General features: G+C 39.8%; 1 protein-coding gene across 3 annotated transcripts in view; it reads right to left on the bottom strand.

Annotated features, from left to right (window-relative positions):
- Window positions 1–3,661: 3,661 nt before the first annotated feature.
- The window catches only part of KCTD1 (potassium channel tetramerization domain containing 1), a 173,754-nt gene continuing 151,749 nt past the window's right edge, over window positions 3,662–25,666 (bottom strand). For all 3 annotated transcript variants that reach the window (XM_011360396.2, XM_023530797.1, XM_011360398.2), the window contains 3 exons: window positions 22,905–23,049; window positions 8,334–8,639; window positions 3,662–4,631 (listed from right to left, as the gene is read on the bottom strand). In XM_011360396.2, the coding sequence (XP_011358698.1) occupies window positions 4,473–4,631; window positions 8,334–8,639; window positions 22,905–23,049 (610 nt within the window). In that variant the 3' untranslated portion in view covers window positions 3,662–4,472. The remainder of the gene's footprint in view (window positions 4,632–8,333; window positions 8,640–22,904; window positions 23,050–25,666) is intronic.

Below are 25,666 nucleotides of genomic sequence, written 5' to 3'. Positions count from 1 at the left end.
CTTCTGTCTCCTAATTGATGTGACTCACCTGGCTCTTGCTGGCATCTGAGTTTGTCACCACAACACCCAAGGCGATGTCTTATTTTCTCATATATCTTTGCTTGTCGCCGAATAGCCAAGCAGGTCATGACGGATGACCTGAAAAAAACAGCCACTTAAACTGCCCTTTACACCAACAGACTGTTCTCAACCAATCAACACAGCAGACCCCCAGGTGAATATACACAGAGCTCTCACCTTTGTGGTTTTTTGATACCTCTTGACTGAAGTTGAACTCCCAGCCTGGCACTCAAGATAAACCCCGGCTCCAGTCCAATTCCACCTTCCTTTTCCAGCCATATTCCACTCTTCCCCAGTTAAACCAGCTGCATCCCCCACCATGTTCTGAACTTGCCTTATGCTTCCCCAGCTCTGACTCTCTGCCTTCTCTCTATAACCCTTTCATGCAAAAGCCCACTCGGCTTTTAAATGCCATCTCCCCTCTGATGCTTCTTTAATTTTCCCAAGTATATGTGATCTCTTATCATTTGGCATTGCTATCATCCTTGGTTTATAAACATGAAATAGCATATATCTCATATTATCTTGTACTCTAGTTAATTATGTGCACCCCTTAATTCTGCCGCTTGATGTGCATGCGGGTCCCTTCCCACCCTCCAGCACCTTATGGCAGAAACCATGTTCTACTATGGTCATCATAGTACCACCAAACTGAGTACCCAACATATTGTAAAGGATACTCAAAATATTTAAGTCTCGGATTACATTTCCATTCTAAGGAGAAAATGCTATTAATTAATAATCTCTTCTCCCTTATCCTATTACAACATGAAAACTTACTTTTTCTCAAATAGTGTTTTCGGCCCTCCTTATAAAGCTTAACTGAACATTAGCCTTTACCATGTTATGTGCTTGATGTCTTAGAGTTTTAGTGCCATTAACTGAGAAATGGGGATAATACAACCTCTAGTTTGGTCATAAGGATTCACGAGTTAACGCAATAAAATGCTTGGCACAGAGCAAACATTAAGTACATGGTTATTATTATTACCATGTAGAAACTCACCTATTATTTAAACCAGTTTAGAAATGGCTTGCTTCATGCTCTTTTTCTAAAATAATTCTTAGAAAAGAGCAGATCAGAGATTATAGTTGGTGTGCCCTACAGAAATGCATTTTGCTAAAACAAACAAACAAACAAAAGTTATTTCAAATATCAATGGTACAGGCAATAGTAGCTTTTTAAAAAGTATACTTTTATAACCACCAAGGTAATGATTGATTCAGGAAAAGATTACTAATGAATGTTAAAATCATTGGGTGAAAGTATGTTGAGAAACAGGATATTTGTACAGTATCACAGTTTTATCCCAGATTACCTATTAATTGCAAAGGGAAAAGCTACTTTTACATTGGAGAAATTTGGTAGCTGTTATTTCAACCAAGTGGTCAAAATTACCATCACCAAAGAAAAATCATAACTGACATGCAATAAGATTTACATTAGCAGAAAATAAAAACAAAAAATAGAAATTAAAAAAAAAAAACCACCATCACCATTATGGGTCAAACAGACCTTTGTGATGTGAGGCAATGAGAAGGACATGACGTCAACTATGTAGTATTCTTAGGAAAAAAAAAAAATTAACCTGACCCTACCAAAGAGGGACCAACTGGACAGACCCAGACTGGCAGCAAATCACAAAACAATTGACTGAGACTCTTCAAATAAGTCAATGTCATGGAAGAGCACAAACAAAAAAAAAAAAAAAAAAAAGGCAGGGAACCTTTCTAAATTAGAGTCTAAAAGGAAATTATTAATAAATGCAACACACAAACCTTGATCAGACCCTCTAAGGGGAAAATAAATACAGCTATAAAGATCCTTATTGCAACAACTGGTGCAGTTTGAATATGAGCTGTGAATAATGAAAGGTAGGGAAAAAATATGATTGTGGCTCAATTGCATTTTTTATTGACCAGCTCTTTCCTAAAGTACTTTGGTATATGGGAATCTATGTTTTAAGACCTAAAAATGTGAAAATTACATGTGATGTGGTTGCTCCATCGAATTGGATCAGTTTTTGTAGAAAGAATGTGCAATTGGTTGGAGTTGTATTAATGGGAACAAGAACTTAGGAAAGAACGAAGTGGCTGATAATAGTTAAGGCACAGAATTGGTGGAATGGTTGGTTGGGACAGTACTAACTACACGTAGGGAGTGCTGGGTAAATATTAACCAATGACAATAACTAGCAGAATGTCCCCAAGTGGGGGCCCTTGCTTCATTGATTGGGAAATTCTGCCTAATGAGAATGGATTACTAGTAAGAATCATATAGCGATTTCATTCTCCTTTCTGTAGGACATGGATGCCCAAGCAGCTGGTGGGAGCAGCCCTGGCTGTCTCTGAGATAATGGTGTATTAGACTCAAATAAGGGGAAATTAAACAACTATGCGGAAGCCTGGCTGGCAGTCATTAGAGTCATTCAGTGTTTGGGCTGCCCCTGTGTTTCAGGGGGTGATAGGAGCCATTGACAGCTTACTTTTAGCTTCAGAAGCCAGAGATATTTTCATTACTAGTGTCCGCAGGCATAGACTTTTTAATTTAAAAAAAAAAAGTAAGTTCAGAATGGAAATAGCCCATCACCACAGGAACATCTTCATAGCAGAAACACATTATAGTTTACCTGTCAATCTTATCATTGTGCCAGGCTTGTTTTGAGTATCTGGAATGAGGAAGAGAAAGTAGAAAAGAGAGGTTATGGCAAGGCTGACAGAGGAGCCTCCAGAATCACTAACACCTTGGAAAAGCTGAGGGCTTCATTCCAAAGTGGCATCGAAATCTCTGGTTTCTTACCTCTCTGGCTAATAAGAAAGCTAATAAGAAAGATTTTCCCTACTTCTACCAAAACTATAATGCCCTACTTTTTGAATCTTTTAGACAGGTGTTATGGTAGGTTCAAGATGGTTAAAAATTCTTTGTCACTATCCCTATCAGGAGGTGGATATTATTTCTCCTCCCTTTGAATCTGGGCTAGCTCCGTCTGTTGAACCAATAGGTTGTCGCAGAACTGCACTGAGCAGTTCCAGGCCTAGCCTTTCAGAAGACTGCACCTTTTGCTTCTTCTTTCTTGGAGTACTTGCGCTTGGGACACTCCCTCTTGGAACCCAGCTCCCATGCTGGGAGGGGCCCAAGCCACACACACACACAGAGCCCCGCAGCCAGTATCAATTGGCAGCCCCATGGGGGAGCCGTCTTGGACGTCCCAGCCCAGTCACACCCTGATGACATCACGTGCAGCAGAAGTAGCCCAGTGAAGGCCCGTCCACACAAGAGAACCAGAGTCACAAGAGAGAATAAAATGTTTTAAGCTCCTATGATGGTGTGGTTTGCTCTGGAGCAATAGATTACTGAAATTTATAAACAAAAAGTTCACAAGAAGGATGTGTCTTGCTAACCAACGAGGAATGACAAAGCATGGGACATAACACTTGCCGAGCGGGAACAGGTGACAATATCCTTATTCTCTAGTGGGTTTTGACTTCAAAAGTGGCCTCAGTTTTCAGGCCTCTTTTTGAAGCTCAACACAGAAAATTTTAAAAAGGAAAATTTCATCTTAATATAGCCTCACCCCGACATGTGTGTTTCACACAGACCTTATTTTTTAAACAGAGTTTATTGTATTTAATACATTATAAAATTTGAAAAATTGTAGGAAAGCAGCAGACTCAAACTGGAGCAACTCTAACAAGTACTAATTCTGGCCCCTTTGCAAAACTGATCAGTTTAAAAACAAAGTAACGTTCACATCTGTGAGGCGGACAAAAAAGTGTGACTTCTGTACAAACTACATTTAAAATTTCATGTCTAATGTCTTTTGAATGCAATGTGCTCATAAGAGTTTTTCTGAAGTCCTGCCCGGTCCCACCTAAAGAGAGACATGAAACCTCCATACGCAAAGAAACTCTATTCAAGGTGTTTTTTTTTTTTTTTTTAAAAAAAAAAAAAAGGAAAAAGAAAGACAAAGGAAAAAGAAACAATGGATGGCTGTTGGCAATGGAAACTGTAAGGAGATGCGTCCTCACTGCTCATGGCTTGTTTATCGGTCAGAGGCCTCTGGAGGCCCAGGACACTTCACGGCCATCACAGCACCAACCGTAGCTACCACCTTTTTTTTTCTTTGTTGTTTTCTTTTCTTTCTTTTTTTTTTTTTTTGCATTTCCTACCTTTTGACATATATATATATATATATATATATATTTATATATTTTTTACACCTTGAGGATATCACTATTCCAATTGTTCCCATATGAATACAGGTGTGGTCTCTATTGGATATAAATGTGTCTTTTATTCAATTTTAGGTCCAGGACTTGGTTTGCTGTCCCAACTGCACATAAATGTCCCTTTTTTGTTTGTGTTATTTGTTGTGTATGTTTTTTCCTTTTTGCATATGAAATATGTCCATTTAGTCCAGAGGTTCTTGCTTTATCCGGATGACAGAGGGTCCACGGGGTGTCCGCCTCAGTTCCCGCCGCAGGACATATTCACTGAACTGAGACGAGTCCACTCCTCCCCCACAGGAGCCCACGATTTCAAATCCTCTTTGCTGCAACCTCTCGAGGACCTGCGAGGGGCCAAGACAAGCATCTGGTTAGGTGCGAGATATGCCCTTTGGCCACATAATCAACCCAAAGAACTGTCCCAGAGTCTGAGATCATGTGCAGCTCTGGTCAAGCTTATCCAACCCTTAAGTCTCCTTTCTACTTTTAAATGAAGACTCTGAATTAAAGGGTAGAAAGAGAGGGGGCAAACATTTCTAATACCTAAAACATGCCTTTACATGTTAGCTTTCCATATGCCAAGTTCATTTAATCGTTACAACCTCCTGGCATAATGGGTTAAGGTGTTAGCTCATTTTATAGATGAGAAAACTGAGGCTCACAGTCAGTGATGGAATTGGGTTTCCAACTCAGGTCTATTTGGCCTCAAATTCCATGTTTTTTGCAACGTGTAATACTACCTTCTCTGAAAAAAAAAAAAGTTCACATTTCAAAGTTCATTTACCACTAAAATATATTCTATGAAATGAAGGATATGGAAAGACAGTGACATTATCTAAATTTACTCAGCCAGTGATTCACTCTCAACTCATTCACTCTTAACTCTGCCATTGTTCAAGTTTCCCGATACCGAGTTAATATACTACAGCTTGGAAAACTGACGTCATTTCAACAGCAGGACAAATGGAATACTGAAGACAACTGAGGTTTATCTCCATATTTTCAAGTTTGTGGCATCTGAAATAGACTTATTGCCGTGTGTACATTCAGGGAGGCAAGAATAAATGCAATGGTGATATATTAGAACACATATCCAAAATAAAGAAATTCTAAATGTCTAATATAAGCATAAGGCACCTAATCAATTCTTTAATTCTGAAATCAAATGTCAGAAATATCCCTGACTTTTGATTTGTCATTACATGTCTAACACAGTTAAATGCTAGAAAGAGTTCCTATAACTCTTAGGCAAAAATAAAGGACACGGAACTGGAACATTCTACTTCTTTAGGAATCCAACAAATATTAGACTTGTAAATGTTCTCTGCCAGGATTCTGGATATAATTAAATTACTTCTGCATCACCCTATAGGCAAGATGACTCAATCATAACTTTAGAAAGATGTCTGGCTCAATTTTTTTTTGGGGGGGGCGGGGATGAAGTGAAATATTACTAAATAACTTCCAAAATGCATTCAATGTAAAGTGAACCCTTACTCTTTTTTAAAAATTCTTCTTTTTTGGTCACCTACTTTTATCTGAAATATAACCTGCTATCTTGCAAAACAGCTAATTAGATGAGATTGGAAAGCAAGAGTACGCTTTCTGACACTTAAAACTTCAAATGCTGGCAAATTAAAAAAAGTCCTCATGAGAACAAAATGAACCTTCTGCTCTGCAATGCTCTATTTGTTGAGATATATTCATGACGCATACATATGCACACCAGTCAGCAAAAGGAGAGGATGAAGAAGACTCTCCCTAAGTTCAAAATCAAGATGTGCTTTGGTGGCAGATGAATAGAAAGGTGAACAGCTCCCTCTAAGGAGATTTCCAGAGTAGAGGCAGGAATGTAGCCTGTCTGCAAGAAAAAGCCCAGTTTGCTTTGCCAAACCACCTCACTGGAAAGGATTCGTTGCTGTGATGAGGACCGGAATTACAAAAGTAGAGGAAGCTTTGAACTTTAAAGAACTGAACCCTGATATCTTTTGTCTTTCAGTGTTGTTATAGTTGCTAAATTGCTAATATAAGGAAATCCCTAAACATCCCCCCCAGGGGGTTCAATACGCAAAATATGATAATTATTCAATATGATCCAGTGTTACCTTGGATGTGGTGAAAGCTTATTCCAAAGGAATGCAAACAGCTTACCCTTCTTGGCCATTACTTTTTAAACATCAACTTGTTAACAGCAAAGTTCCTTAATGTTAATGATCATTTGACAACACTAAAATCACTCCATGGGGTCTTGGGTCGAGTGCCTTATCTCAAAACCTCTGAAAGCCTAGAGGAAGGTGTCTATATCTTGGTCTGTGGAGCAGGAAACTTCTAGAGTGGGTCATGGCCGTGTCATACGATGACATTAATCCAGGTGAAAATTTCCACATCTAATCAGACTGGAATGATGGGAAAACTTGTCCGGCGCATGAATTTATGGCCTGAGGGGTGGGGTCAAGGCTTGACTTGTGAGAGACGAAGCCCTGGGAAGCAGAGGAAATGCTTTTTTGACTCTGAATGGCGAGCTCGGCCCTTCCCTGGGAAGGGAGGGGTGGGAACGAGGTGGATGTGGGAGTAGGAGGGGACAAGGTGTATGTGGGAGGGGAGGGCTGTCTGCGAGGCCCACTGAGGAATACTGCAAGGGGCAGTGTGAGGTACACCTCTGGAACTGGACAACCCCGCTGCCTGAGAGTGTATGCCTTCCTAGCATGCCCAGGGCTCAGTTTCTGCCAACAGTTTCTGTTCTGTTCTCAGACATCTCTTCATCAATTTAAAAAATTATAAAGAGTTGTAGAACTCTTCAAGAGGCAGAATGGGAGTGTGACTGCTTCTAGTCTTTGAGCTTTGGGAGAGGTTTTATTGTGTCAATACTGAACAAAGTCATGGGCCCATTCCAATTAAAAGCTCATCACTCCATTGACATCAAATCGTTTTGAGTCAGACAGATCTGGAATCAAGAGCTAGATGTGCCAAGGTAGGAGGATTAATAGTGCTTCCCTGTTCGTGCTGTTATAAGAAGATAGTGCATGTGCCACCCTTGGCCCAGGGATGACACATGTTAGTTAAGACGATGACCACGCCCACCAGTGTCTGAGGCACATGACACCACACATAGTATAATCCAAACTTCTGAATTCCACTCTTAAGTCTCCTTCTCCCATAGATTTCTCCATCTCAGAAATGGCAATTCCGTTCATCTAGTTCCTCCATCAAAAATCTTAGTCACCCTTGGCTTCCATCTTACAACCCACAGCCATCATCAGAAAACTTTGTTAGCTCTACATTCAAGATATTCAGAATTGGACGCTTCTTAACTCTTGCTTGGACCATCGCCTTCTAACCGGTCCCCTGACTTCCACTGTCTTCAACCTGCTGCTGGAGTATTCATTTTCAAATCTGAGTTACATCACGTCATTCTTTTGCTCAAAATCCTCAAACGGCTTTCCATTTTACTCATGCCAGCAAATGAACCAAAAACTCAAAGGAAATTAAACCAACAATCCCAGAGTGCTCGCCATCCTCTGTGAGTCCCTCCACGATCTGTTCATGGCCATCTACCGGCCTCGTGTCTTAGCACTCGCTGACCCAGGTCTACTTTCTTCAAGCCACACTGGCTTTCCTGATATTCCTCAATATACCAAACAGACTCCTACCTCACAGTCTTCGGAACGTGCTGGTCCCCCTGCCAGAATACTCTTTCCCGGATATCCTTTTCTCACTACCCAACCAACATTTATGTTGGTTACTGTTTACCCCGAAGTCTATTCCCATAATGTAAGTTCCATGAAAATAGAGCTACCGTCTCTTTTTTTCTCTTCTCTATCTCTAGTGCTCATACCAGCAACCTGGCACATAATAGATGTTCAACAAATAGCTGTGGAATGATTGAATGAATGCTATAGAGGGGTAAATAGGTTTGTACCCAACAAAAGTGTTATCACAAGAAGAGTTTTCAAGCTCTTTAGAGGGAAGATACCATGTGAAGGCAAGGTTAAGAAACAGCACTAAGAGTGACATTCGATGTCACACAGCATATGACAATGCTATACCTGGACTGAGTTGAGGTGACAGTAGCCATTCAGTGGAAACCTGATGACGTGCGTTGAATCGTGATTCCAGCCCGCGTTGACAGAGTTACACATCACATCGCCAATTTCCGGAAACACTTCTTCTATCAAGGATTTGTCACCACTGAGTGTGATCCTTTCTCCGAGGTCTGGGGCAACGCGTACTACTAGGCACTCACAGGGCCTTGAAAAGCGACCAGTTTCTCTGTCCTGCTTCCATCTTTCCATCTCCAACAACATGGGTTGAAGCTGAAAATATTTTGCCTCTTCATATAACAAAGTATAGTCCTGGAAAAAAAACACCCAATACATATTTCACACTGCAAAATACAAACATAAAGTACTGAAAGTGTCCATATATAAGAGGTGACTTTTTCACCTCTGTTATTTCAATAATCAAATCCAGGTGTAAAATTTTCACTTATAACACATTTGTACAGACTGAATTTGCATTCGTTCATTCATTCATTCATTCATTCATTCATTCATTCAGTGATTACAAAGGAAGCTAACAGTACGAAGGGCCAGCTGGACCCTCTTCTTAGTGCTTTACATGAATTAAGTCCTATAATCCCCATAATTGCCCACGAACTTGGGAAACATTATTATTCCCATTTTGCAGATTACAAAACTGGGATGCAAAAGGATTTACCCAAGACTTTTCTCCTTTTGCAGAAAAATGCCTTTGAGCATTTAAAATTTGATTGTGTTTGTGGGAATCCGCTTTATATCTTTTCAGATAGAACACCGACATCATGTGAAGGCGGCACAGCTGTGCCCATTTACCAGCAGCCTCTACTCCCGGTCACATTCAGTGGAAGCTCCTGAACTTCTCTGGCAGGAGAGTTGGGGGGCAGTGTGATGGCGGAAGTGAGGCTGCAGCGGGGGTGGCTGGGAGCCTGGGGGGGTTTGCAGCCTTCACCTCGACTTGAGTGTTGATCTATGATGGTTTGGGGGAGGCCGATGGAGATATGTAAGCTGGCACACTGCCCTCAGCCCACCTATTAGTGCTGCCATTATAAAGTGAGAGAGGCAAAAAATCCTCAGGCCTTGACTCCTCAGGCAGGACAGAGGTGCAGGAAAGGAAACTAGTCCCTTTCTGAAAGTGCCATCACCCAGTCTCTAGTCATGTTTTCTTTTCCTCTTGCCTTAAAAAAATCTATTGAATTAAAACAGAAATCTAGCAAACAACACATTAACACACACATACACACACACACACACACACACGCCACAGAAGGGGAGGACAAAGGAGGATGAGGGGGTGGAAGCAACTTAGGAACAATGTTATCAAGCAGGATAATATTATGCCTAAATGTAGCTATGGCCACAATCATCTCCGGGTGTGAAGTAAGTGGATACTTGTCCAGGCACGACGACTGAGAACATTTTAATCAACTGACATAGGCATTTCTGCCTTCCTTCCGCAGGCTGGAGCTGGCAGGCGGTGGTGCCTGGTGCCGTAAGCCCAGGGCCTGGGTGCTGTCAGAGGCCTCTGCCTCCCGGACAGAGAGGAAGCATGGGGAGAGGATGACCACAGGGGAACTGTTTATATTTGGCACTCTGTTCTTTCTCTTGCAAATCAAGCAGCAGCAGCAGCACTAGCAGCAGCAGCATTAATCAAAGGCTTACAGAGAAAACAGTGTGGAGAGGTGAGAGAACTTCAGATCATCCACTTTCTCTACTGAGAAACTTGGGCCGGGTAGAAGACGCTATCAGCGATACTCATCGGCAGATGGGCTGCTTCTCTGTTCTGTCCTCTCCTAGCAACTCCATTACTACAGGAGTCTTGGTTCCCCACAGAAAAGCAGCCCATTGCTCTGATCACCTTCATTGCGTATACTGCTCCCTGCTTAGCCTCCTGACCTACAGGAGACACTGTTTGTTTGAGGACTTGAGAACTAAGCTGAGGTATGGCCACTCTTAAGACAGAGCAGAACTGAGGCCCCCTAGTTCTACCTGAGGGTAAAAGTGGGGAGACTGCAGGTTCTCCTTGGTCAACCTCTGCCCCCCTCCCCAATATAGTTTGCCAGCTTTGAAGTACACCAATTGTGAGATGCCGACCTCAATACTTACTTATAAAGATGACAGCTCTTAAGGAGATTTAAAAACCGCCTTCCTTGAGAGTTACAGAAGTAAGAACTGCTACTGCTTTTGATTTTCCTATGAGATTTAATTACAAATTTTAGCACAAGGAAGATTTGGACTCCAGTGAAAATATGCTTTGTCTATTCTAGAGCCAAGTCCTCAAATCGTAAAAGATGCTTAGAGCAGTCTTCTTGACCAGTCTTGACCCTACAGAGGAATCCTTTGTAACATCACTGAATAGTAACCATTCAGCCTCTAATTGATTGCTTCCAGTGATGGGAAGCTACTACCTAACAAGGCACAGCATTTGTTTTGCAGCTCTGATTGTTGTAAATATCTTCCTTAAAATGATCTGCATTTCTCTGTAACTGCAATTTATTTGTTCTAATACTTTCCTCTGGGGTTTCAGTGATCTTAATCTTTCTTTGACATGTTAACCCTTCAAACATTTGAAGACAACTTGTTATTATTCAGGCTGAAAATACCCAATCTTTTCAGCTCCTTTTCATTTGTTATGACTTTGAAGTTCTTCGACATCTGATACGTACTTGACTTTGTCAACATGCTGCCTGAACCCAAACTAGAACTGACCTTGACATTTTAGATGTGATCTAATGAGTGCATTGTACAACCTTTGCTTGGCTGGATACTCTAATCACTATTAATGCAGTCTGTATTAGTTTCCTATGGCTGCTGTAACAACTGCCACAAATGTATTGGTTGAAAACAGCACAAATTTATTCTCTTACATTTCTGAAAGCCAGAAGTCTAAAATAAGTCATTAAGGCTGTGTTTCCTTTGGAAGATCTAGGGGAGATTCCATTTCCTTGCCTTTTCCAACCTCCAGAGGCTGCCTGCATTCTTTGGTTTGTGGTCCTACATCACTCCTACCTCTGCTTCTGTTGTCACATCTCCTCTTACTCTGACCCTCTGCCTCCTTCTTTCACTCATTAAAACCCTCGTGAATACAATGGGCCTACCTGGACTTTCCAGGTTAATCTCCCTATCTCAAGATGCTTAGTTTAACCATATGTGCAAAGTTCTTTTTGCCATGTAAAGTAACATATTCATAGCTTCCAGGAATTAGGAAGTGGACATCTTTCAGGGACCATTATTCTGCCTACCACACATTATAAGGCCATATTAGCTTTTTTGGCAATCCCTTTACTCTGTTCACATTTTGCTTACAGTGAAATCTCTACACCTTTTTCACAAGAGCTGCTCTGGAGCTAGGTCTTCCTCATTCAGCATTTGTGAAAATTTTTAAGTCTTTCATTATTTATCCCTCTTTATGTTGCATACTCTTGGCTCTGAATTCCTTGACCATGTTTTTTCGAGGTGGCAAGATCAAGATCTCATTGAGAAAATGTGGGTTCCTTCACTCAACACTCTAGGTTTCGCTCTCATTTTTGTGCCATTTCGAACTAAGTGTTCTGTTTCTATACGTGAATCATTTCTTAAAATACTGAGAGGACAGGGCTATATGCAGGCCTTTGTTCAGGTTGATGCTCAGGTAACAAATGAAAACACTCTGGATTTTGGCTGTTCAAGCAGTTATGAAACCCCTAATTCTAAGATCATCCAGCCCATAATTATGGCCTTTGCTAGATGACTTGTTGAAATACCATGTGTTTGGGTGGGACTCCAAGGGGAAGGCTGGAGGTGTGGGAAGGCCCAAGTCTCCATATTGCCCACATATTCTCCATGACTATTTAGGGCTCTAGTCTCCTTATCTGTAAAGAACATTAAAGTAGTTTCCAGCCCTGATATTCTATGAGCCTATGTCCATGATCTACTAGTTTGTCCAGCGTAACCCAAAGGCAATGAGGTTAGTGAGACTTAGGGCTACAAGCCCCCTGATGCTGACTCTGAATCTTCACCACCTTCTTTTTTTTCTCTGAGTTCACAAACCACATGTGTAATAATCTGCTCTAAAGTCCAGCTGTGGACTGACAGAGTGCCTCCCTATATAACGTGGTTCACACTCATCGTTATCTGCTCTTGAAAAATTAGAGAAACGTGGGCTCTTATAAGACTTTTGGCCCTGCTCAGTGATTTCTCAGGGATCCTGCTAGTGCTTATTAAAGTGAAGGTTTAAAATTAGGGCTCCCCCAAAGGTCATCCTGCACCTGAGATATCATCTTGGGCCCAGCCCAGAACTACTTCAAGCCACCAGGTGTTCGTCCTTTTACTCTCTTGACTATCTGGGCTCCATTTTTTCCTTTTCTACATTGTTCTACCTGGGGAGCGAGCGCTAGAGAACAGCTGAGCACATGGGCTTCGCTTGGCCATCAGCTTCCTGCACTGACTTGCCTCCAAGCATCTGCCAGCTCTGGAACTAAAAAGATCCCTCTTGTTGTTGTTACCATTTTCTGCATGGTTAAGTGCACGCTGGCCATTCGTTTTCTTGGCAGGCTCCTTAGTATTTGTCTTTCTCTAGTTCCAAACGCATGCTTCAAGCTCCGGCTCCTCGGAGAAGTCCCTGCAGAGCAAGGCTGCTTTCTTTAGAAACCTCACCCCCCTTTCCTTCCTAAGTCAGGATCATTTCGCTTTATTATCTAAACCCCATAATTTTTAGAGTTTATTATGTTTCCTTTCAGGTTTTCTAGGTTTGTGCAAATGGTAGGATTTCATTTTTTGTAATGGCTGAGTAATATTCCATTGTATATATGAACCATAATTTCTTTATCTAATTGTCTGTTGATGGGCATTTGAGTTGCTTTCATATCCTGGCTATTGTAAATTGTGCTTCCATGAACATAAGGGTGTATAGATCTTTACGAATTATTGTTTTGGTTTTCTTTAGATAAATATCTAGAAGTGCAATTGCTGGGTCAAAAGGTATATCCATTTTTAATTTTTTGAGGAACCTCCATACTGTTTTCCATAGTGGCTGTACCAATTTGCAATCCCACCAACAATGTATGAGGGTTCTCTTTTTTCTGCATCCTCTCCAACACTTGCTGTTTTTTGATTTGTTGATGACAGCCATTCTGACAGGTGTGAGGTGATATCTCATTGTGGTTTTAATTTGCATTTCCCTGATGACTGGCGACCTTGAGCATCTTTTCATATGTCTGTTAGCCATCTGTATTTCTTCTTCGGAAAAGTATCTGTTCAGGTCTTCTGCCTATTTTTTAATTGGATTTTTGGGGTTTTTTTGTTGTTGTTGTTATTGAGTTGTATAAGTTCTTTTCAAAAGCTTATTTCTTGATTAAATATTTGGAATTCAGAAAACATTTTCCCCAGAGGGAGGAAAGTGACATACACAGTGCATTGGTCTCCTATGGCTGCTGTAAGAAATGACCACAAATTTGGTAGCTTAAAACAACACAGATTTATTCTCTCACAGTTCTAGAGATGAGATATCTGAAATGGGTCTCGCAGGGCTAAGGTTGAGGTGTCAGCAGGGCTGCCTTCCTTCTGGAGGCTCTAGGGAGATTCGGTTTCCTTGTTTTTTCCAGCTTCCAGAGGCTGCCCACGTTCCTTGGCTTGTGGCCAGCAATCACATCGCTTCCTTCATCACATCTCCTCCTCTGACTCTGACCCTCCTGCCTTCCTCTTTCTCTTATAAGGACACTTATGACTCCATTGGGCTCACCTGGATGTCCAGGATAATCTCCCATCACAAGACCCTTAACTCACACCAGCAAGGTCTCTTTTTCCATGCAAGGTAATATATTCATAGGTTCTGGGGATTAGAATGCGGACACCTTTGGGAGCCATAACTCAACCTATCACATACAGTTCCTAGTTCCACAAAACAGCTCCAAGGCTTATTTAACTCCTAATGTGCTGGAAGTTTTACATAGTAGTTGACAGGTTCTACACACAAAAGGAACTCAACCACTTATTCATTTTAAGATCTGCTTATGTGCCAGATGCCAAGCTAGGCACTGTGGGCACAAAGAGGGCTCCCCTGTGGGGAATGCATTCCTAAGAACTCTAGAAGCTCTTCTCCTACCCCTGCTTGAGAGAGTAGGCTCCTGCTCCTGGACCCTTCAGGCTATGCTTCTTCCCTAGAGGGCACACTGTGTATGTATCAGGGTATCTGCAAAGTAGAGGCACCAAGAAAATGAAGGGAAATAAAAAGATTTTATATTTTACATTTCAAAATATAGCATCCAAGCTGTTGTCATCTTAAGGGGAAAAAATCAGGTCTCTGCAGGACTTACTTTCATTTAAACATCCTTTTTTTGGAGGGGGAGGTGGGCCACCACAGTTCTTTCAGTATTTACCTGTCCAGTGGCCCCCATTTCCAGCTTCTCCCGTCTACTCTTGTTTTTCTGGGGCAAGGATATCCAGCCTCAGATTTATCCCGATGGCTATTAAAGGAAACAGAAGCAGTAGCAAAGTGTCCTTTCTCCACCCAGCCATTGTCTCCATCCCTTACCCTCTAAATCTCATAGAGAAAAGCTAAAGTATGCATAGGCGATAATAGGAGTAACAGTATCTGCACCAGGGGTGCAAATTCTAGGTGGCAGCAGCTGAAACCATGGGCTGGAGTGGGTACTCTCTCAGGTGCTGGAGAAGAGCAAACTTCTTGGGGGTCTACACAGCTCATCGTTCTGCCTTCTATGAGAAATGTTGCCACAGCAGATTGGCTAGAGCGTCAGCATCAGAGCCAACCTGAGCCAATCAGATGGTCTCTCTGTAGAACCAAAGAAGGGGCAAGAGACCCTGGGCACTGTGGGCAACGAGCCATGGTATGAGCAGTGCTCTAGAAGCCCACAAACTCTCATGACTGAAGTCTTTAGAGCTGCCCTGGTGTTTCCGCCCGAGAGAACTCTCCCACTAGTTCTAAGACACAAACTAGTATCTTTCCCATAAATACTTCCTTCCTCTTTTCCTTAAGCTAGAGTAGGGGGCTTCAGCTAGAAGTGATTTTGATCCTAGAGGACATTTAGCAGTGCCTGGAGACATTCTTGGTTGTCATAAGTAGGAAGGGGGCTGCTACTGGCATCTAGTGGGCAGAGGCCAGGGACGCTGCTTGTTGATGGTTTCTTTTGCTGTGCAGAAGCCTTTTAATTTGTTAGGTAGCCAAGACATGGAAATAACCAAAGGGCCCTCCGAAAGGCGATTGTATAAAAAAGCTGTGGTACATATACACAATGGAATATTACTCGGCCTTAAGAAAAGATAAAATACTGGGACAACATGGATGGATCTTGAGATTATCATGCTAAGGAAAATAAGTTAGACAGAAAAAGTTGAGAACCACATGATTTCACTCATATATGGGATGAGAAACTGAAAGCAACAAACGAACAAGACAAATGAAAACTCACAAACACAGTTTAATGGTTACCAGAGGGAAAGGGGGGTTGGGGAAATAAGGTAGATAAGGGTAAAGGGGGGTCAAGTACATGGTGATGGAAGGAGATTTGATTTTGAGTGGTGAACACACAATGCAATATATAGATGATGTATTATTGAACTATACACTTGAAAATTAGTTAATAATAATTTTATTAACCCATGTCACTCCAATAAATTTAATAAAGACATCTGGGGGTCAACAAAAACTGAATATGGTTGCAGTATTGGGGAAATACAATTTTAGTATAATGGATTGGCAGAGATTATTGTCTGAAATAAGTATAGAAAATTCAGAAAGCTATACACTAAGGTTTAACACTGGCTGTCTCTGAATGGTCTGAATATGCTGTTTAAACTTTTTTTTCACTTGTCTATATTTTCAAATTTTCTACAATGTACATATACTTATATAATGTTAAAAGGTTATTAAAAATAGCTAATAGACTTTTGAACTTAAGCCAGGGATAGGTAAGTTGGGAGCTGCCTGCCAGCAAATTTTTCTTTATCAAGGAAGGGTGGACATTCATCTAGAGACTGCAAGAGATGTTAGCAACAGGGGGGACACTTACCAAAAATGTTCAAAATAAAAGACTAGAGAGAGAATTTTGTGGTTTCCCATCAAAAAGAGGACCAGAGCTCTGGATTCCCGGTGGTAAGGGAAATTAGAACTGAGTGTGTGCATGTGTGTGTGCATGTGCACGTGCATGGGCAAAAGCAGAAAATAAAGCAACAATGAACAAATCGGTATAATTGGGGGAGGGGAAATTAAGGGAAAAGAGATAAACACTCATGTCCATAATAAAACACTGCAGAGAACTTCTATAGTAGCTTATCTAGAGGACAGATTCCAACGGCTTTCAGTGGGTGCAGGGCACAAGCAACTGCCACTTAAATGGTGTTCTGAAATACGAAATTATCTAAATTGTTAAATGGGTATCCAGCTCAGTCAGCACATTTGCAGAATGAGGTTTTAAGGGGCACAGGATGCTGTGATTTCAAGATGTCATTCATTTGCTCAACCCAGCATTAAATTGCTGGAGAGGGAAGTAGATAATAAAGAATGCTCTCCCTAGCAAACGCAGTTAAAGAGATCCTCTCCACATGCCAAATGCTATGTCCCTTTTCCAAGGTCATGAAATAAACTCTGATGAGGAAGAAAGAACCTATTATGTTGTTCAGGAACAGGCAGACTTAGAGCTCATCTGTGCAGGACTGTATTTGTGATTCACACAAACTGACTGTTGCTGTTGGTGCAATTCCATCATCGACCACAAGGGCTGAATAGCCGCCTCACTGTCATTCTCCTGCTGCTGCTCCTCCAGGTTCCAGAACACCCTGTAATTTATAGCCGTCACCCAGAGGTTTCGTGGGAAACATTTCAGGGCCCTGGGATACGTGAGTTTCACTTGACATGCTTTTTATCTTTTTCCCCAAGCACGGGCTACCTACAGCTAAATTCTCAGCCAATTAAAGGGTGTGTTCTGTACTTAGAATTGATGAAGAGCAGGTCTCTCAGGGCTGTGGGATCCTAAGGGAGTGAGTAAGGTGCAGAGAAGCAACTATCTCCATCCTAGCCAGGTGGGTGACTGAGTGAATTCTCAAGGGACTGTCCTCTGCAATCTGCCACAGCTTAGCTCCCACGTGGAAGTTCTTCCCTCCCCAGAATCTAACCTGAATACTCTTGAAGGAAAAATAATGCCTGCTATGTTTAAATGTGTTTAAAATACCTAGCTCCTTTCTGGAACATATTGCAGCTAAAAACAAATGGCTATTATAATTTTCTAACTGTAATTCCCCATAAATGGTTTGTATTCCCTGGAGTCTGCATCTCTTTTAATCATAGGAATTATAAATTAATATATTACCTGCATAAGTAGCATAGGATGATGATATTATATATGTATATGTTTTATATATTTTGTTTAGTCCTATGTAATTTTAAGTAGAAGTGAAGTGTCTTATATTTAGCTTCTGGTCTCATGATTATTTTGATCCTTTTCTGCTGTTTAAATTAATTAATATTAAGCAATTATTACATGTACAGCATACCATGTCTTCTAGAAAAACATAAAAAAAGGTTCCTGCCTGTGAGACCCTTACAAAGTACTTAGAGTCAAGAGATATACACGAAGTATCCAGAGTTTGAATATAAGAAAGCATATGACCAGGTATGAACCACAATCTGACTTGAATGTGCGATTCACTTCATCCCTTTATTCATTCATCCGTGCATTCATTCACTCTGGCAACAGATATTTCATGTTTAATATGTGGCAGTGCTGAGCTAGTGTGACAGAGTCTGTTAGCTAGCTTCCCCAACAGATATTCCCAACCCTTTATTCCTTGCCCGTTTTTCTCAATATGGAGGCTGAAAAAGAGGAAAAAAAATCACTTTTTTAGCCTCCTTTGTGGCCGAGGGAGGCTCAGTTTTGGTAAATGAGCTATAAAAGGAAGTCTGCTCAGGTTCTTCTGACAAGGACAACGTATTATGATTCAAAAGCTCTTTGCCCCTATTACCTGCCTTGAATGAGGATGTGATGCCTGGAGCTGTGGCAGTTACCTTATGACCTTGAGGTGACAAGCATGAGGCTAAAACATCAACACAGAGGATGGCAAAAAAAATAATGAGTCCTGGTCCTTGATAACATTACCAAGCAGATACTACTGCTAACAACCACAGGCCTCCGACTTCTTACGTGAGAAAAACCAATCTCCATTAGTTTAAGGCGCTTGTAGCTGAAAGCATTTGTAACTTACAGCTGGGTGTACAGTGCTAAATAACAGAGACAAATAATTACAAATATACTGTGTGTGACTATGGAGAATCGGGTGGGTACAGGCAAACCTAAGCTAGACTAGGCGCAGGGTGGCTTAGTAATGAATACAATGAGCCCTGAGCCCTGAATGATAAATAAAGGACAGAGAAAGAGCATCAGACAGACAGAATGGTCTGTTCTGAAGGGGGCGAAAAGATGGTGTGTTTGAGGAACTAAGAAGTTCTATAAGGCGTATGTGAAATATAAGAGTCAGGTGAGGTGGGTGGGGGCCAGAGCCTCCTGGACCTCATGGACTCTGACAAAGATGCACTGCTCTGCTCATGGACAACAGGAAACCCCTTATGAGTTTTAAGCGGGAGCAAGTCATGATACACTATTTTTAAAAAAATGTCCCTTGATGAGAGATGGAGTGTAAGATGGAGGAAGGGGCAGAGGAAGGAGGCTATGGCTATAAAAGGGCAATAGGAGGGATCCTTGCAATGATGGAAGTGTCCTGTACCTCCACTGTATCAATGTCAATATCCTGGCTGTGATGCCGCACTATAATTTGCAAGATGTTACTACTGTGGCATGAAATATCTGTTGCCTGAGTGAATGAATGCATGGATGAATGAATAAAGGGATGAAGTGAATCACACATTCAAGTCAGATTGTGGTTCATACCTGTAAGAAGTTGTACTTCTTACAACTGCATGAGAATCTACAATGATCTTAAAATAAAAAGTTTAATGAGAAAAAACTGTCTCGTAGTTTCAACATGGAGAGAGGATGAGAGAGTTGGGAGAGGTTGGGAGACAGGGGATCAATTATGAAGCAACTCAGTCATCCAGAGAGCGGCTGGGCCTTAGACCAGGGAGGTGGCATCAGAGGAGTGGGTTGATTTACAAAGTATCCTGAATAGACTCACCGATGGATCTGGGTGGGAGGTGAAGAAGAGGAAAAAGTGCAGAACGACTCCTAAGTTCCTGCCTGGAGCAGGTAGGTAGATCCTGGCATCTTTTACTGAAATAGGACACGAAGGAAGAGAAGCAGCTTTCATGGTGGTTGGTGGTGGGGCAGAGGGGGTGGCATGGCCAGCTCATGTTTGCATAGTTTAAGTTTAAGGAGCAAATGAACTATCCAGGTAGAGATTCTGAGTGGGTATCAGGAAATACAGTCACCTTAAAACAGAACTAAAAGTGAAATTTCCTTTCCTTCATCCCCTTTCCTAATTCCACTACCTTCCTTCCAGGAAAACATGAATGTTCTAGGAAACATTCACCGCCCCCTTGCCATCACATTGCACCTCTGGCCCTTCTCTCTCTACTCTTAATCGCTCTCCCAACCCGACTGGTGAATGCCTGACATGGGTGGTGGCAGGCTTGATTAGAGGGGCTGGGGTCACTGCCGAAGTCCAAGCCCATGTACAGCAGCCCTCCTCTGACTCCTTCTTGTGCCCAGTATTGGACTCAGACCAATTTATCACTGTGAGGGGCAGTGCCTGCTTTCTAGAAGCAGTCCTGAATTTCCTCTTAGCTCAATGTTCCATCTGCAGCTAGTGGCCTGCTGTCCTCAATTATGCAGCTGGTCATCCGAGCAGCTTGGGGCCTGCTGTCTAAACCCAGCCAGCTAGCTCTCTCTGTGGCCGTCTTGGAGCAGGTGTGTCCCCAGGCTTAGACTGAGAGCTAGAAGAAGGAGACTTAACTTTGGCCCTCTGCATAAGATGCTTGCCAGATGAAATGGCAGGCGGGGAAGGCAGGAAAGATGTTTGAAAGTTGTCACAGAAAGAAAGAATATGTACAGTACATTGAAGACTATCCTAGAAAACCTAGGAAGGTGCCATATTAGAAGCAGAGTCTCAGTATGCTTTCCTTCCTGAGTTGGAAGAGATCATCACTGATGAAGCAGCTGACTTTCATTTAGGAGCCATGATGAACAAACCAATTTCTTACGTCTTTAAACCCTGGAATCACACTCAGCACTGAAAGATGCATACTCTTTGAGAGGCTCTGGGACCTGCCACTGACTGAGGAGTAGCAGAGTCTCAGGTCTTCCTCAGGCTCATTCCAGGGCTGCAGAGGGACTGCACACACTAATTGTTTTGACTTTCTCTTATTTTCTTGCCCAATGTATATAGTCGTTTTCATTTAAGATTAACGTGTACATGATATGACTCTTCTATATTCTTTTCCAGTTGGCTAATCATCCTTGGCACATGCTCTGTAGCAAAATCCTGAAGGAGAGGATGGATGAGTGGTCCCTTGAACCTCTTACTAATCTGGGGTCTATTCTTCTAGATCCTTTTTTATGTATATGTACACACACATAAATTTTTACACAAATAGGAACATACTATACGTATTCTGAACTTAATATTTTCACTGAATGATAAAATTTTGGTGATTCCCCCATCAACAGACATAGAGCTACCGCATTATTTTAAACCATTCCATAGTATAAATAGTCTATATTTGCAACCATCTGCTATTGTTGAATATTTTTTTAGTTGTGTCCAGTTGTTTCTATTACAAATGACTACACTAAACATCCTTTGTACATATATCTTTGCATATTTATATGAATATTCCTACAAAGTAAATTAATAGACATGGAATTGCTAGATCAAAGAATATCTATGTTTGAAAACTTAAAAACTACTGCTAAATTACCTTCCAAAAATGTTTAATAATTTCACTCTCATCTATACTGTATACTCCCAAGACTGTATTTTATCAATTAAAAGTACTTTTGCCAATTTGATGGATAAAAAGGGTTATCTCATTTAAGTTTTGTTTCTCTGATAATAGAAAGAATGAATATCTTTTCAAATGTTTATTGGAAATTTCTACTTTTTTCTTTAGGAATTTTTTGTTATATCTAAAAGTGATTTCATCACATTTATGTCTCTTATAGACTTTTACGAGCTCTTTTACAATAGATACTGATCTTCTGTTGCAACTATTTCTTCTAGTCTGACACTTGTCTTTTACTTGTGTATGGTATCTTTAATTTAAAAAAAATTTAAAGAATACCTTCTGGGTATTAAGTCTTGTTTAGTTAGGCCCTCTCTGCCTAAAAATTATACTTTTAGAAATTCCTATTTTTTTTTTTTCTAATACTTTTACAGCTTTAATTTTATTTTTACTTCTGAAATATTTGTGAACTTATGATATGGGATAGGGCTCTGGCTTTACATTTCTCCCCAAATATCTCAATACCAGTTGTTTGGTGCCAATTACTGATTATTTCTTCTTTTTACCACCTTTATAATATATCAAATTTCTATGCACACGCCCATCTGACCCCGCTCTTCTCCAATGAGCTACTTATACATTTTAGCACTATCAGCATCACATTTTTTAATTACTGTAGCTCCACAGTATGTTTTGATGTCTAGTAGGACACATCTACCATTACCCACCACTACCACCACTATTACTACCCACAATAATTTATTTAGCTATTCTTAAACATTTTTTCTTCTATACAAACTTTATAAATGTATCAAATTTCGCTTTTAAAAACATCTGTAACTAAAATGGGTTTGCATTGAATATGTAGAGTAATTTAAGGACAACTGACATCTTAACAAGATTGAGGCTTCTGATCCAGGCACATAGAATGTCCCTTCATTATTCAACTTTTCTGTTAAAATTTAGGTAGACATTTGCAGTTTTCTTAACCAGGCTTCACATTTTTCTTGTTAGGTTTACTCTTAGATGTTATAGTTTTTGTTGTTACTGTGAATGGTATATTTTTCCATTATATTTTATGATTGGCTCTTGTTATTCTATAGGAAAGCTATCAATTGTAATATATTGATCCTGAATTTAGATGCTTTAATGACTCCTTTATTAATTCTAATAGTATTTAGTTCATTCTTTAGGATCTTCTATTTAGAATATTAACAGCTGCAAAGATTACATTTTTGTATCTTCCCTTTTAATATTAACACTAGTTTCTATCTGTTCTTATCTAATTCCATTGACTAGAGTTGGTAGCACAATGTGGGACGAACCTGAATACTTATACTAACTTTAAAGAGAACAATTCTAAAATTTTATTGTTAAATACAATGTTTCTGTTAAATTCTGGGAGAAAAAGCCTTTATTAAGCTAATCAGAAATAAGCTTTGGATTTAACCAACTTATTTTCAATGTGTTAAAATGAAATGCAATTAAATTCTTTAAATAAAAAGTCCTCTTTGGCTAATGAAAAACTTCGCTGACCATGTACTATATTTTATAAAGAAATTATAATCAAGTCAGAGACCTCTGAGGCCACTTGAGTTGGTATATGTTAAAAATAAAAAACTAGAAATATCTTTAGGGGAGCACATCAAAACAAATCATATTTTTATGCTATTGGTAATTTAACATGAATCCCTCACCTTGAAATCATCAGGAATGAGGAGTTTTGATGTTCGTAGAAAATTCAAGATATATCTGAACATCTGTCCATCTCTGTCAATGAAATAGTGCTGTTTGAGACTGTCCAAAACAATGGGCTCTGTACCATCAAAAAGTCTTCCGATTCTGTGATAGAAAAGAGGGAACAGTGAAGACAATTAGAATCAATTGCTCGGCCACTAAAACTAATAGCTACCATTTTGTACCAGTGTCAAAGGTAGCAATTTCAAAGATGGCAGGCAGGAAAAAAAATAACCCCTTAATGGTTCTTTATGGTTCTTTGAGAAGTACTGGTCCCTTCTTGATAAATATCTCAGGACCAGACAATTCAAAATCGTCTCACGCTTTCTCAAGTAAATTCTTTTACTCACTGTCTTTAACCTGTAAAGAAAATGTTCCCGACATGGTGATTATGGCTAAGTGCTGTCACTGTAATGGAAGATCATGTCTTTCCCCCGTTACTTAAAACAACCTTCTTTGCTACTTAAAAAATGTTATTGCTCCAAAGTGTCTTTTAAACAGATTCTATGAAAGAAGCAGTTTTGTTTTTAAGAAATCTATTTTCTGAGCTTTTCCCACCCATGAATCCCAAACCTTCCAAATATAAAGCAATGCCTATATGCTATCATCTTCATTTAATTATAAAAAAGAATAATTGAAAATATCACTCATCTAGGAGAATATGTTTTCTATTAACAAAATAAAGTCTAGTTTCTTAGGTCTCAGAAAAAAATCATTTGTAATTGCAGGCATCATTATAAAAAATACGTATATGACCATCCAAAAAATATGACCAAAAAATATATATTGACCACTCCAAAAATATGACCTAGTTCTGGAACACAAGTGGCTATGGGTCATTTTTAAAAACAGGAATTCATAATATGTTTTTCCATTTATAGAGTAAACATTTGAACAGTGTGCTACAGTTAGAGTGTTTTGCATTCATTATCACTTAATCCTTTAAGGAAGGCTGAACTTAGACAGTTTAGTATATATTTAGTTAATAGAAAGTGGTTACATCTATATTACGAGAAAGTAGAGGGCTGGATAATGACAAACAAATATCCTATATCAAAAAATAAAATTTACATACTAGAAATCACTTCCTTTACCAAAAAGTGCTTTTTACTTTTCATTAACAGTGTAGGCAGGCAAATGGCTCCATTTCTTAATGAAAAGTTCTGGAGGAACTTATAAGTCTATCTCTAATTTGGAACATCATTTTATTACTTTGAAGATGATTTTAAAATCATACATTTTCTAACCTTATATGGAAATGGGACAAATGTAATGGCAAATCAATAATTCCACCCCTCTTAAAATACAACAAATGGAAAAGCTGCTCCCCTCTCTTCCAAAAAAAAGAAAGACATGTGAATTTCTGTTTCAATAAAAATATTTTAAAGATTATTAGAAAACTCAGTTCTTACCTGCAAGTAGTAAATGCAAAGAAGAAAGCAACTAATTATGGTAAGGTCCCATTTCTAAAACTCAATATATTTTTCTCAGCTAATGTTTTCATCCAACTTTCCATGAATTGAGGGTGATTAACAGGGTGTGGATTACAACCATCCTAGGATTGTTGCCCTGCATCTACCTTGTCATTCATATCTCATTAACACATCAATCAAACATAGGCTACATAAAAAAGAGGTACTGAAACTAAAATACACTTAGTCACTTATTTATGGTGTTTCTAGGACAGTTTCATGCAGGATGGGAAATAATGAGACTGGATTGCCTATTATTAAAACATTTTACTCTTCACAGTGAGCAAAATGATAAATTAACAGTTGACGGGAAGAAAAGGGAGCTATATTAAGTGCTTTCCAGATACCTTGCACTATCCTAAGCACTTTATATATGTAACAAATCCATTGTCCTTCTTTTAAAGATGAAGAAATGGGCTCAAAACGATGAGTAACTTGCCTGACTAGTTAAGTAGCATTGGGGGATTTGTGCCTGGTCTGTTTGCTCTTAAAGGGGCCTCCCTATGAAGATTGGAATGAAAAGAATTACCACTACTTAAGGAAAGCTTTTGGTCTAGCTTGTATTTCTCTTGTATTTGTTCAGTAAGAGCTTTACAATGAAACCCAAACATGTATACTGATTATTTTAGTGGCCTGAAATAAGTAAGAATCAATGATTGCAAATCACTTTAGTAAAGAGATGAAAAGTAAATATTTTATTCATATATAAATCCTATGCTTTTTTATACTTAAGTGCTCATTTCCAAAATCTAGATGGATGCACACTGGCACAAAATGAGTGATTACTAAATCTCTACGGAGTGAATAAGTAAAGGAGTGACTGTGCAGGGAATGGAATGAGGTTCTGCCAGTTACTAGCTGTAATCTGGGTGAAATGAATTTTCTGTGTTTTCATTTCTTTTATAAATCTGTCTGTTCTTTTATAAAATTACACTAACTTTTTCTAGTTGTTGACAAAATCAAATGGGGGTCATGGCACGCTCAAAGATTACAGCAACAGAAGGAATCTCAAAGTAGCAAACAAAATTTCTATGAAAGCAGTTTTTAGAAGACTGCAGACAGTAAAAGGAACAGGATTTAAGGAGTAAAAGAACAATCTTGGCTGAAGTGTATTGTTATAGACCTTTCTAAGAGAGGAGAGACGGGTCATTTGAATAGTTTTTAAAATGCAAAAGAAAAAAATCAAAACAAACAAAACAAGAAACCACCTTTGGCACATAGAGGAAATTGGGCATCGTCGAGATCTGAAG

Source organism: Pteropus vampyrus, unplaced genomic scaffold (assembly GCF_000151845.1).
Source record: "Pteropus vampyrus isolate Shadow unplaced genomic scaffold, Pvam_2.0 Scaffold55, whole genome shotgun sequence".
Lineage (NCBI taxonomy): Eukaryota > Metazoa > Chordata > Mammalia > Chiroptera > Pteropodidae > Pteropus > Pteropus vampyrus.
The sequence above is the reverse complement of the archived record's forward strand: the minus strand, read 5'-3'. Positions and strand labels throughout refer to the sequence as shown.